At 40.0% G+C, this 14,875-nt stretch overlaps 1 protein-coding gene and 1 pseudogene across 2 annotated transcripts; one reads left to right on the forward strand and one right to left on the reverse strand.

The window, feature by feature from the left end:
* The first annotated feature begins 1,046 nt into the window (after positions 1-1,046).
* LOC149098524 (uncharacterized) lies at positions 1,047-3,422 on the forward strand (annotated as a pseudogene). The gene is made up of 2 exons (XR_016203787.1): positions 1,047-1,352; positions 2,848-3,422. The product of XR_016203787.1 is annotated as an uncharacterized LOC149098524 (transcript).
* A 1,656-nt stretch (positions 3,423-5,078) lies between these two features.
* On the reverse strand, positions 5,079-13,162 carry LOC110059362 (solute carrier family 15 member 4-like). Its single transcript, XM_020766054.2, has 5 exons — positions 13,076-13,162; positions 11,183-11,468; positions 9,206-9,894; positions 7,085-7,475; positions 5,079-5,698 (listed from the first exon to the last, which is right to left on the reverse strand). The coding sequence occupies exons 2-5, from the start codon at positions 11,448-11,450 to the stop codon at positions 5,364-5,366; spliced, it is 1,683 nt and encodes a 560-aa protein (XP_020621713.2). The 5' UTR covers positions 11,451-11,468; positions 13,076-13,162; the 3' UTR covers positions 5,079-5,363.
* Between the last annotated feature and the right edge of the window lie 1,713 nt (positions 13,163-14,875).

The raw sequence follows: 14,875 nt of genomic DNA on the forward strand, positions 1-14,875 counted from the left end.
AAACGTTGCAAAACGTCAAGTTATTAGAGGGTCTTACATCTGATGAAACTAAAACTTCACAAGGATTGGTAATTTCTTATTTTGGAAATTGATGACGTCACATGAAAACCGGCAATTGGCGCATGAGTAGGTGGTCATGCATCCCACAGTATACCACAAGGAAGGCTTTCGCTGAGGGTTATCAACCTGTCAAACCCCCTCTTCCACTCACTTGTCCTCGCTTTGTCAGCTCTGTTCTGAACGAATTGTTGTTGTTGTTTTTTTATCTTCTGAAACCAATTTGTTTTCTTCTACATTTTGTTCAACAGTTATAATCCCGGATGGAGGCCGTTATTTCAAATTCCTAATCAATAGAATTTTAATGGCAACCTTTCAACAAATTCAAGGAACATTATCGCCAGCCGTTTAGAGAAAAGTTCTATTATCGCTGAGGAACGGTTGCATCTGAAATTTTAAAGAATCCGATCGAATAACGTGATAAAAAGTCTAACTAGAATAACGTGGCCATTAAACTAAAGTTTCGTAAAGTAGCTCAGTTCATTCAATCGATTATTTCACACTTTGTGCTTTACTTACATTCGAATACAAATTTCGTCATGGTGACTTATTGACGTAAAAAAGACAAGTGGAGATTTGTTTTGGACTAAAAGTAGTTCGGCCTCACCCCCGCTTGATCCGTTGCCATCTTGGATTATTTTTTTTGAGGGAGAGGGGTAGGAGCGTAGGGAGAGAGAAATCTGGGGAGAGAAATTTAAAAAAATACTCTGAGTAAGGAAGTCGGGGTGGAGTGACTAAGTGTTCTCGCTTTACATGATCTCTTTTGACACCACTCTAGAGAGTAGTTTTGTTATCTCGCCAGATTTGTCTCGCTCCACAATCGCGCATGACGGCCTATAGATGTTTAGCTCACAAAATAAAGGGACTGTTAACTAGTGTACCTTAAACACCAAGTGTGCTTGCTGACCTGGCCTCAGTTTTCATCAAAAAAATAAAATTCACCTTTCATTTTTTTTAAAGAAAACAAAAATTACATCCGCTAAGGAGATCCTGTCTTCATTTTGTATTTTGTCAGTGGATCTAGGTAACGACAGTTTCTTCTAAAAATTACAATGATGTTAATTAACCATGTCGTTTATTGGGGTAATTCTAGTTACCGTAAATATTGGACAGCCCCATTTGTCTAAAATAAAACTGTTGACGATAAGGTTCCAAGCCAGCGCCCCTTCAGTCACTATGCTAAGCTTGGTTGACTTACTTGAATAAGTGTTTCCCCATAGCTCTTTAAGGCATCAGAACGGAGAAGATGAAATGCTTCGTAGTGGTTGCTGTGTTGTTGACTGGAATTCAGGGCGGTGAGTGAATAATTGAATTATATATGTTAACCGGAGGACGCACTCGTCATGTAAGAACTGCTCTGTCAGCGAGCTTTCAAATCATGGCAGCCTTCTCGTTTCTTCGTCGGGTTAACAATTGACTGCCTCTTCCTTACGCCTAAGAGAAGCTCTCGATTCCAGGGCCGCAGCTACTAACAGACAAACAGAAGCACTGCCTCAGTTATTTTTTTTTCTTTTTTTGTTATTTATAGTCATCATAAACACCCGAAATACCTAGGAAGACAATTTATCTATGGACACTGCCTCAGTCAATTTTTTTTCCCCTGGCTACGGCCCTGAATTCAAATGACCACCCAACTCCTGGAGAGAATTCAGGTGCTCTTTTTTTGTTTTTTTCTTTTATTCGTGAACCAAAACTACCAGCTTAAAATTTAGCGATTACTTAAAGCAGATGTGTACACAATGATCGAATTTCGTTTGCCGTCGCTCAGGGCTGTGGCCTCTTACTGTCTTCCATTTTTCCCCACAAGCTTAAATCGTGTTTGAAATATCAGCGTTATCCAACGTATTGAAAGTGTTAGGCCTCTCTTAAATCGTTTTCGTTTTGCTTAGCCTGAGAGTTTTAAGGGAAATGGAGATGTACGTTTGAATTTTTCATTTTAGAAGAAAAATTAAGCTAATCATTTCGGGAACTACTGTCAAACTGAGAACCCACGTGAGAATTTCTCATCCGAGAGAGATGAATTATTATTACCACTGACGTGTAGGTTCTTTTTTTAGCACATGTAATTCGTGGGGCAAGGAGGACCAAAGTAAAACACTCAATATTTGTTTTATAGATAACATCTTTCTTAAGACAATATAGAAATTATTTTTAAAACGATTGATCTTTTTCATCTTTTTGTGTATAACGAAAACATTTTTATTTACTAAATGGACTTGTGCCCACATAGTATTCGTTTAGCTACCCAGGTCCAGCAAAAGTAGCGACCTCTCTGGTTCGAACGTAGTGATAAAATATATAGAAAGGAAGAAAAGAAACAAAACGGAAGTGTTATCTAGTATTCGCATTATTGACTTGTCTTCGCGGGAGCATATTTTGGCCACTTGAAACCTGATACAAACCCTCATTCAACCAGCCACATATTTCGGACTTTTTCACTTTCCACTCGTTGGTCTGTGGGAAAAATGAATACTTCACTTCTCTTTTTAGATCTCCCGATGCAAACCGAGTATCTGAAAATCTTAATCTCTTTCCGAAATATTCGTATGGTCTTCGGGAAGATTCGGGCGATGTTCGGCAATCAGTTCCGAATTCTGAAATAAGTCCAAGCGAGTTTATTAATTTTCGAAGGACCTTTTTGAGGTCCTTAATTTTTAGGGGGCTTAGATTCGGAAGGGCGTATTTTCAGAACATCATGGAATCTTACTTACTAGCGAGCACAAACAGTGCCATACGAATGCCAAAGGAGAAATAAAACACTTAATTTCAAGTTTCTTTTTTCTTTTTCAGCTTTCACCATACGATGCTATGAATGTGCGCCCAATTTCTCTAACTTCAGCAGTGCAAACACGTGCAGCAATCCAACTGACACCATAGACTGCACCGATCCATTCTACGATTCCTGCCTTTCCTTAAGCATTACAGGACTTAGAGGCAATGCATCAGATTTTGCTGAGTTCACTTTCCACTCATTCAACTGCACTGCGAAATTTCTGTGTGACGACATTAAGAATTTCACATGTGATTTGTTGAAGAGCAAAGCCAACGCACCTGGTGTCAAGCTCGTGAACTGCGAAATATCCTGCTGTCAGGGGATCTCTGTAATAAACCCCTAGAAGGACCCTCGGCTTCGTGGTTTCCACGACGCATCACGCCACCGAGTCGCTCAGGAAGTATCACCATCAATTTCCCCCTAAAATGCGCCCTATTTGGTATTCTGGACGTGATTCCTTTGGTCGTCCTGAACATATTTTGACAATCTGTTTAAGCTGAATAAGGTTGCAGATCAATGAATATATGAACAATTGTTTGATGATTTTTGAATGTGAATTAAAGAAAAAATAAAGCTTATACAAACTATGGTATACGTATAGTCTATGGTTAAGTGTAGTTGATGCAAAACCAAGATGCACTTTTCGACACTCAAATAAAAATCGCTCTAAATCTTTCATAATGAAACACATGATAAGTACTTTCCGCCAGACGTTTAACGCCGTTGCTGTAGGCCGAAGAGATCAATTAATATTTTGGGAAGCAAACCAGCGTTGAATAAGTGAAAATGTTAGGCCCGCCAACCAAATCATGTGTCTCCATAGCAACCTTTTTCTCATACCCAGACCCCGACGACTGAGAAGGACATGACACCCGGGGAAACACCCATCTAAAAAGGACAGGGGCGCTCGTCCGAAATTTTGAAAAAAAACCTACGAGGTACCAAGATCCTGTTTTGTGAGCGTGGCTTCATTTTTTTTTTTTTTTTTCAGGCCTGAGAGGTGCCAATTCGGAGACAAAATTAAAAATCAGTTGATTTTCAAATATCTCCTGTCATACTTTTTTTTTCGGCTTAATACTCGAAAGGCGCAAGGCAAAAGCTCCGACTGTGAACACAGCGGTCAAACGTCGGGCATGCGCAGACGTTTGACCGCTGTGTTCCCGTTGCGGACCTTTTGAGACTGAATACCCTAAGAGGCACCAAAACCACTTTTTTAACCCTAAAAGGTACGACGAGTACCCCCGCCCTTTTTTTAATGGGAGTCCCCCCGGGTATGCATAATACCGTTTTAATCACACGTAGAATAGGATGAATCCTCTAGGGTAGACAAAGTCTTTTGTACGAATTAGGACTATTATGCGTGGAAAACAGAAGCAAATGTTTTGTAAACTCAAGTAAACCCAATACAGAGACAAGCACTGATTTGAACGTGGAACATTGAATGAAAAATTATCTTCTGAATTCAATTGTCATGAAGGAAGAAAAAAAAAAAAGGAAGGTCAAGTAAGTGGAAAAAGGGAGATTCAAGAAAAATCTGTTACTCAGTGACAAGTTCGAAACTTCGCGGTCCGTCAGTTACATCATTACACGAATACAAAGGTAGTTCGGTGGGGCAATAACTAAAATCAACAAATCAGATTACTCCATTGCCGGTCCACTATTCTACTTGCAATGGACTGTCCCGAATGATTCTGCATGAAAACCCTCGAGAAAATTTACTGGTAGTTTTATGGCTTACGTCTCTGAAAGAACTTGCTTTCAGATTAAATATTCCTCTTCTTTATATCTTCCATCTTCGGAGACCCAGGGACTGCTAGTCGGGACGATGCGATATTTTTGGGCGCAAGGTAATTTACTTCAAGAGCAGACAAGCTCTTGAAGTAAACTTCCATCCTTCTCCGAGGATGAGTGGATAGATGCTTTCAGGGAAGGGTACCCATCCCTCTTGCTATCTTGTTTCATGTAAGGAAAACGAATTATAATTTGAGGTACACCAATATGCTCTATTTACCAAGGGTGGGCAGCACCAAGCATGGTCTGAAGTCTTTCCATTACTTTGTGTAATCGGGGCAAAAACATGGAGCGCTCTGTAAGAAACAACGTGCCATGGACGGTACAAAGAAATTATTAAGGAAGATTCGTCGCGTAAGATTTCAAATTTAAATTTATCCACGACATAATTTTTTACGATAAAAATTATTGAATTCTTGAATTTATGAATTTACTTAATATATTATTGACAATGTGATGTTTTTATATCTTTTATTGCAAAGATCATTTTAATTTCATGTACTCATATTTTAACTAATTTGTATTTTCTTTTGTTCACCAGGGAGGTAGAGGACAGAGAGCCTGGGAACGAGGTTGAGGAGACCTTTTAACATCACATGACAGTGAATAATCTCCCGTTTCCTAAGACCCTCATATCATCTTTTTAAAAAATTTTCAAGAATTTAAAAAGTTGTCCTTTTTCACGCGAGTGGGAGAAGCATTGTGTGACAGTCCAAATTCCTTCACACAGCCTTTGCTGAAGTTATAATATTGGAGAACTGTCAGAATTTATTGAGGACCGCTCTTGGTCCTCTTCCACCGTGACAGCAATTCTCGATGATTCCACGTATTTGTACCTCCTCGCCAGGTAAATAAAAACCAGGAAATTCAAGAAAATGACCACAGCAAGGAAAAAGAAATAATTTTCCAGTTTGCCCGCATTGAGATCTTGTGGGTACCAAGAACCGTCAGTGGCCTTCCTCACTATAGCTGCGAGAGCCCCCGCTACATAGAAGCCTATTCCAATGGTTGCCAAGTTTAGGCCCATGATCACACCGCGAAGGTAGAGAGGGGACTGGGAGTAGGCAAAAGCAAGTCCTGGGAATGGAAAAAAAAAAACAATAAAAATAAAACAAATGTGAGAAAATGAGAAAAACAAAACATTGGAATGTTTGATTGATATTCTTTCAGTCTTAGGGAACAGACTGAAACTGTTTCAACAGGGAGTAATTTGAAATCACTTGGTATGTACCAAAACAAGAGCAATTTTTAGCTGCTTTTTTTTGGCGGGGGGGGGGGGGTGGGGGGGTTGATTGGCTAACAATCTGGCTTCATTTGCAACTGCCTGTCACTAACACAGTCAAACCCCTGTTAAGCAGCCACCTATCGAGCAGCCACCCCTTAAGCAGCCAGTTATCAATGTCACTAAAATACTGTATAAAACCCCTATTAACCAGCCACCTAACTATTAAGAGGTGACAGCCACCTTTTGGCTGTCCCTATGAGGGTTTTTCTATTGCCTTTACCCTATTAAGTGAACATGCACTCAAAATGTAATACACATAGATTGGCTTTGTTTTGACAGATATGAGAATGAAATTGGAAGTGACAGTTGATAAAAACGTTCAAACACACATTTATTATGATTGCCTTGACACAATATTATTACATGTTCAATAAGGGATTAACGCAACAGAAAAAATAATCAAGTACACCAACCCCTATTAAGCGGTCAACCCCTATTAAGCGGCCATCTTCCATTTCCCCAAGGGGTTTGACTGTATAACAAGTACATCAAAGCAGGCTTTTTGCTAGAATTTTTGAAAAGTGGCCATCCAAAATGTACCATAGGGCGTGCTCAAAGGAGCAATTTATATTAGGCAACATATGAAAAATAAAACAATGTTCTTTAGAAAGTTGCTGTCCACAGGACGCCTGGACACCCATCTGGCTAAAAGCCTACATCCAAGGGTGCAGATTCATTTGTCACAAGCATTGGACAACGAAAAGCCCTGAAAATTTGAGTCTCCAACTGGAATCCTCCATAGGAAAAAAGATGGCGACTGGTACATTTATCCATAGTTCTTAGTGTAAGAAAACCTTAACATCGCTCATAAAAATGTACAGAAGAGTTATGAAATCTTCAAACCTAGGCTACTCAGTGTGCTTAGTACAGGAACAAATATTGTAAAAATTTGGCTTTCTTTGTGCCATATAGGCTGTGTTAGGTTCACGAGGTATTGTGGTAAAATGTACAGCCACCATCTTTTTTCCTACAGTGGATTGAACCTGTGACTTTAGACCAAGCTAGAAGGAGACTTCTAGCACACTAGCAATGCCATTTACTAGGTTCATAAGTGACATGTACACTGTATAATGCTAGGATTGGCTATGTCAAAAGCATACTGTGGAAATACTGTGACCAGGCATGTGCACCATGTACATGTATCACCACCTATGAGCCTTAAAATCTAACCTACTTGCCTGGAATTGAGGTTAACACTTCCCCAGTCCCCTGCAACACGTACTGAGGGACTTGATAAAAGATATTCATCTGAGAAGCATTTACTGGTGTGTCAAACGGGTGCTGCTCAAAATAGCCATGAGCATCAATGTACTTCTTTCTTTCAATCTCCATAAGTCCTGCCATGATCACAGATCCCATGGCAAACAGCATACCAACACCCATTTTCCTCAGCGGGGTGAAGTCGAAGCCAAAATGGCGCAGGGCGGGGTAGAGGATGCGATCTACAATTGGAATAAGAATTAATAACATGGTGATTTCAAAGAGGTACAGGGAGGCTGCTGGCATGGTAAAGTGTTCTGTGAGTTGTAGCTTCATGAAGGAGCCTTGAAGAAGGTAGCTAGTCTGACCCTAGAAGAACAAACAAACAAACTACAAATGAGCAGAGATAAGTTACATTCAAGTAAGAGAAACGAACTTTACACAACATACCATGTATTTGGCAAATAGAAAACCACAGGTGTTAACAATGTTCGTGACCTAATACAAGCAGTACCGGAGAACTGATTAATAACAGGTATTTGTAAACCTGAGCTGCAACCGAGAGATTCTTGAACATTTAAATAACCCAGTAAGATGCAACATAACGGAATAAATCTGACTGTTTTCAGTTTTTTATTCTTTTTCCCAGCAAATCATGCATATTAATATTTTGTTCAAAGTTTCCCTTGAGCTGGAAGTTTTATTTGTTTTTGTAGTTGCTTGCCCATTGCCCCTCCCCGGCTCCCCTCAAAATATAATGCCTCATCCTCTAGTCAAGAATGACAATGACTTTTAAAAAACCAATCATATTACATGTCATATGACCAACGTTATGTAAATAAATTGATACTGCTAATGGACTGACTGGAGCCCAGCTCAGTCTGTATAATCTATTACTTATAATTACCAAAATAAAACAACTGCTTAGCAGGGGTCCAATTTGTTTAATCACAGTATGATTACAGACAGAAATGGATGACAAAGTCCAATCATTAATTAATCAACACTACAGAATTTGATAACCATATCATAACAATATCAATAACCACATCATCAATTATTAAATACACAACTTGATAAATAAGAATAATTTTTGACAGTTACATTTGTCCCTGACCAAGACACATGAGGAAAGGAACATGTTACATAACACTGGAAACGACTGTGGTGTATGATAGAAAAGACCCTAACTGGATGAACCAGTAAAACCAGTCGAAAAACCACTGGACAATTACGGGACCCTCATTCTCTATCTGATCTGCACCCAGGGGTGACACATCGGCTTTGATCCGTCTGTATATTAGTTACCATAGATCCGTCTGTAAACCAGTACACAAAAAATGATGTATACTGTCCAATTTGTATGCATGACAAATATGTACACTGACTAATAGCATAATGGATTGTTAGTTTACTGATGTATTAATGTTTCTGGTGTAAAAGCGTTTTTAATGCTAATGTTAACATAACATATAACGTAACATATCTTAATTGACCACTCCCCCAATGGGGCTTTTCAGGGCCAATGAAACCAAATGATGAAACAAATAATGCAAATGAACATAACATGGTTAAAAATCCAAACTGGCAGAAGGCAGACCAGTTGGCTATTCACAAGCAATTGACTGAGGAGTTGAACTAGGGTCTACCGAGAAACAACTCCGGCTGAGTGGTCAGAGCGGGACTTGAACCCGCGACCTCCGGATTTCAGGTCCGGCACACCAACCACTCGGCCACGCTGTTCAGTAGAGTTTGAGATTAGTCAACATCAACACTAAAGGAAAACTTATTATATGAACAGAAAATTTGACTGCAGACTATAAAGTTCTAAAACTTAATAAAACATTTACATCCTAACCTGGATTTTAATTGGCATAATCATGCATTTGTTTCTTGGATTATTAAATCCTATAGTGCAGTTTACATTCACATGTACCAAAAACTTTAACACAACTTAAAGAGTTTTTTGTGATGTTCACAGTATAACACAGATGCAATCACAACCAGAAGTGATTAACACCCTACACGGTGAGATGTGCACATTATGTGTACATCTATGTGCTTTTTCTAAGATAGCAAACAAGGTAAGGTCTACCTACCTGTCCATAAATTGTCCAGTAGAGGATAAATGTAAGAAATATTGGAACAATTCTCAGCACAGACTTGACATCCTCCACTGACTGCCCTTGGTATGTTCCTCCTAAACTTTGCTTTGCCCGGTCAAGCCAGTGAAATACGTGTACTTCACCTTCTCCAGCCCTACATTGAATCTTCTTTAAGCCTTCCCATATTATCTTCATAGTATCAGTCAAGTAGCTTCCCTTATGTGGGCGAATAATGTAGTATTTTCTGCCACTTATAAATAACATGATTGCTAAAAACATTGACAAGGCAGTTATGACATAACCATAGAAGAATGATGCTTCCTGTTGCACCGTAACAACCACCGTGTATGCCAGAAAAGAGCCTAACTGGATGAACCAGTAAAACCAGTCAAAAAACCGCTGGACAATTACAGGACCCTCATTCTCTATCTGATCTGCACCCAGGGGTGAAACATTGGCTTTGATTCCACCAGTCCCTATGGAAATGAGTAGCAGTGAAATCCCTAGGAATGCCTCTTTACTTCCTGTGCTCAATCCATAGCTGGCACCATAGTCAAATGTTGCAGTGGCCAGAATGATAGTGCCGACAACATACAGCAAAGAGCTTCCATATATGGTGTTGTAACGACCAAGGAAAGTATCTGCTACCCATCCACCAATCACAGGTGAGAAAAATGAGGTACCTTAGTGAAAAAACAAAGTAAAACTAAAGTATTACAGTATTCACTTTATTTAGAACTACAAGGTGTTCCATTAGCTAGAAGACTGGTAAATATAGATTGAAGGGTACTACATTATGGGTAAAATTTAAGAATGAATGCTTCGCTGATTAAGGCATTAAAAAGGACCTCAGGCAGATGTGGCTTCCTCTCTAATTATTGTTATTTTACCTTAGTTAGGTAAAAACTATGATGAAAGGAATGTCTTTACCAGGTGCCAGCAAGAATCATTGTGCATTGTTAGTAGGCATTATTTTGCTAAGCTGGGGTGCAGGAGGCAACAAGTGACTTAATTCAAACGTGTTTGATTTGACTAAGAATACTTAAGTAAAATGGGAAAGCAGGCTGTGTATTATTTTTTTGCCATGATCATTATTATCAGCAAAGTTATTCATCAATGCCATCTGACCAGTGACAATTGAAAACAAAAGTGACTAAAATGGGGACTTAAATTGAGATTACATGTATAAATAAATAAAATGTGGAGGTACAGTATCCCTATGGTTTAAAGGGCCCTAGTCAGCCACACCTTTGTTTTCATTTACATGCCAGAGTCTGACTATTATGTTTTATTCGGAGCATTTTGAAACAAGCAAAATTACTGTCAAACTACTAAAGATAATTAAACATGCATTCAGGAACACAACTTACAGTAAAGCAATCAGATTTCGCTTCACCATACAATATCAATTATTTCAATTGTATCGAAAATGGCGGATGCTGACTAGGGTCCTTGAAGTGTGCTCCACTCCAGTTTGTGATACTTATGTGTACCAATGTATTTGTTGTGCCTCTTTCCCGACTCTTACATTTTTAATTATTATAATTACGGTCACCCAACTAGTTTAGCTTTTTAGTTATTTTGGGTGTCCCACTACTGTATGTACTGTACTGTTTATTTATATATTTATAATTACAATCTTGTAAATTCTTTTAGTTGTTTACAGTAGTAGAAATAAACTGTTGTTGAGCAGCCCATGTTCAAGCCCTTGTCTGGAACATTGTGTTTTGTTCTTGGCCAAGACACTTTACTCTAAGACTTACATTAACTCTCTCCTGTCATTTTATACTAGTAGTGTACCATCCCATCCAGGGGGAATAGGAATACATGTACTCCTAATTGCTTCATATGCCACAGATACTAGAGATAACTGCCGGTCTTATGGCTGATAGACCACTTGGCTCATATGCAGATTTTACCTTATCCTAACCATAACAAATAAATCTACAAGGAATTAATTAGGAAATCTACCTTGAAATGCAAGACTTATACTGCTAGGTAAAGGTGCTTCAAGCTTCAAGTAGTCTCGGCAGTACAATACAAGGTTGGCCACGATTCCATAAAATGTGAGACGTTCACACAGTTCGGTGAGCAAAATACACAATACCAACAGAAACCTGGTTCTCCTGCTAAGGGGGCCTCTATGCAGGTCCATTGAGTTGACACCTCTGGTAGCTCCAGTGGATGATCCAACAAGAATAGGGCACAGTTCAGGATCCTTCTTTGTCCAGTTGATCATTGATCTGTGACATTAGGTCTTAATGAAATATTGATTCAATTAGACATTAGTGAGTAGCTCTTTAGGGCAAATTGAACAACAACATAAATGCATTCCACACTATAGTGTTTTTATTCACATGCAATGAGACATTCCCACGCATTCCTAGTACAAGAATCTGACTTTTAGTTTTATGAGTTTGAAAATGATCAACCAGTCATTGAAACATAATTCAAAAATTTTTATTGCTAATTTTAAACAATAATTGGATGAGGTTTTTGTGATATCCAGAATAATCAAGGTCGAGGTAGGGGTTATCAGCCACAGCCAAAGGCTGAGGCTGATAACCCTTACCAGACCTTGATTTATTCTCAATATCACAAAAACCGAAATCTAATAATTATTTTATTATACACTGAACGAAAAAAAATGGACATCGTGTTTTTGCCTCTTCACTGATGGCAAGTAACACAAAGCGTGTGAACTTCACATGATTACCCTTAGACATCATGCACCACGGTCATACATGACACAGTTACCTGTGACCTTAAGTGTCCTTGACATGATTATTCTATAATCTGCAGCTACATAGACGACGTGACAGGCACTGATTTCAAAAATTCACTGTACACTTTTCGGCCAATCAGAAAAGAGATAAAAGGTAGGTAAAGTCTGCATGCGAGCCAAGTGGCCCATCAGGCCGGAGCTTATCCCGGTTTCTCTAGCATGAAGCGACTAGGAGTATTTCTACTTCCCCCTGGATGGGATGCTAGTCCATCGCAGGGTTACCCCCAGCATTAAGTTCGCCGATACCCATTTATACACCTGGGTGGAGAGAGGCACTGTGAGAGTAAAGTGTCTTGCCCAAGAACACAACACAATGTCCCCAGCCAGGGCTCGAACCTGGACCGTTCGATCCGGAGACGAATGCACTAAGCATGAGGCCACCGCGCCTCCCACAGAAAAGAGATAGCGAGTTAAATATGTATAACATAATTATAATTATAATTATTAGCAGTTATTTCCAAGAACTGGACTGATGGGAAACTTTTCCACACAGTAAAATATTTTATCAAAAGAACTTGCTGATAAGGAACGTACAGTATTAAGACAAAATCGGCTTCGTAATTCCGTTTCCTGATTACAGGGATTCCAAAGGTTTAATCTCATGGGTCCAAAAGTTACCACAACAGTCATCCATGTTGGGCAGAAAAGAGCGTGGTTACTGGTGAACCCCTTTTTATCGTATTTTTGCAATATTAAAATCCTATTTTTTGACGGAATCACGTGATTCAGTTGACTGAGCCGAGATTATTTCCTTTTCATACTGTGACATGAGTTTCATTCAGACCATGTGATATTTCACGTTCAATTCGAGCTTCAGCCCATAAATTTCTGCTGTGTACTTTTACACAAAATTTCTTAAACAAAGACAGAGAACGAGTACAGTTGCTAGTTGTTTGCGAATAATCTCTCGTTTGCAATAATTAATGTCGATGTTTGAGGCCGAGTGACTGAGATTTCCAGCCATCACTTGCGCCTTAGCTAACTGTCGCCATAGCTAGCAATGGCGAGATAAAAACGTTGGCTCAGTTAACTGCGAATTACATGTACTGTCCGTCCCTGCAAAGCTGAACGAGGCTTACCTTGAGCTTGAGGGAGTCCGAAACCGTTTGCAGGCGTTATGAACACAATTAGCAATCACCAAACCGAATTCGAGCGGGCTCTGGGAACGAGATCCGAGAAATGCGAGAATGCTGCATGCTAGAGATTTGACACGGAGTCATCTGAATTTTTCTTTCGTAGACTTTAAAACATGAACGAAAGCCAAAATGCGATCCAAGAACTGAACTGGAACCTGACTTTGTTTCTTAGAGTTGATATCTTCCTCCGCGCATGCGCAGATGACAAAGCATCCCACAAGGAAGGTAGCTTTCCATCAGAACGATGTAAGAAGTAAACTCTCACGAGGAGGATACTGAGGTCCGGACGGTAGAGGGTTATCATCCAAATTTGAACCACCCCTCCTCCACTCACTTGACCTCGTAATATTATTTTTGTCCATGTGGCCAAACAACATGGTTTTTAAACAGTCCCTTAAAAGTATTTACATTTCCCTTTTTTACTATTACCGTTATCCTCAATTCAATTCAATTCAAGTTAAATTAAAACTCTCACAAACCGTGATTAATTCTACAGAGGGGTCAGAAAAAAATAGAATACATGTGGGAGCTAAGAGTCCTCGTCTACATCTACATCTACAAAACCAGCTTTAATGGAACATATTTAGCTGGGCAAAGTGCAAAGCGCTACGCGAGCACGAAGCGCAAAAACTGAGGCAACGAAAGATAATCTCGCCTGTGATGCTTCGCGTTCCAACTGTCCCGCACTGCGCAATGTTCCTGTTCTGTGCGAGCGAAGGGTCCTGCCAGTAGGCGTTCAATTTTGGGCGTGCAGTTGGCCATATACATTCTTGCCTTTTTTTGTGCTATTGCTATTACTATTTTATGGACAACTGTACGCCCAAAAAAGAACGCCTACTAGCAGGACTTATATATATATATATTATAATCAACTTTTATAATTTAGTTGGTGCGATGTCTTAATGATTTTACCGCGATATGATCGTTGCCTGTGCCGTGGCCGCTAGAGCTTCACTGACAGGAAAGGTTGAGCGAGATTCTTAGGAGCTAGGAGAGCTGCCATTCGTGAAAATCTCTCCCCTGGCTCACGAAGAGCGAAGGCGAAGAACTTCAAAGAAAACGGTGGAAAACTATATGACTGCACACTAGTTTTCATATTACATTACGTCCGATCGCTACGATCTATCGGTCGATCGTTTATTTCCTTTCATCGATGAGATGATTCGCAGACTCCTACCCGCAACGATTAGTACTTGAAGCCCCGGAGGCGCGGGGGGGGGGGAGGGGAGGGGGGGTGAGGAGAAACAAAAGTCATTACGTCGCAGAAATCGTTTCCTGGCTCGGGTTCGCAGACGTTATTTTCGGCGGCGACAAGCGACAGCCGGAAATACGTCTGCGTTCGCAGGCTACTGGTGGTGGACCCGGGTTAAATAAAGCTCGAGCGATCGAGCCACGCCCAGATTGATAGATCTCCTTTTGGGGCTTAATTCCAACTGCTCCGACGCCGCATCTGTGGTCTTTTCTCCCCTCCAGGCTTGAAGCCAGCCAACCTGCAATCTATATTGACTACTGCAGTTTGCATCACGTAGTTGAAAAAAAGTTGCGTTAGGGCTGATAATGCTGAAATTTACAAGGTTCAGTTACAAATACAAACATGGAAAACTTGCGTCCTTCGATTACTCGTTCTGGTTGACGTTCTCCATTGAATCGACTATAAAGTAACACTCGAACGCACGTGAAGAACCGACAAACGGAAGACGGGACCACGTGACCATTTTTCCCGCCAGTTTTTACGTGGTTTGC

This window comes from Orbicella faveolata, unplaced genomic scaffold (genome assembly GCF_042242905.1).
Source record: "Orbicella faveolata isolate gen_17 unplaced genomic scaffold, um_ofav_v1 contig_46, whole genome shotgun sequence".
In the NCBI taxonomy this organism is placed as follows: domain Eukaryota; kingdom Metazoa; phylum Cnidaria; class Anthozoa; order Scleractinia; family Merulinidae; genus Orbicella; species Orbicella faveolata.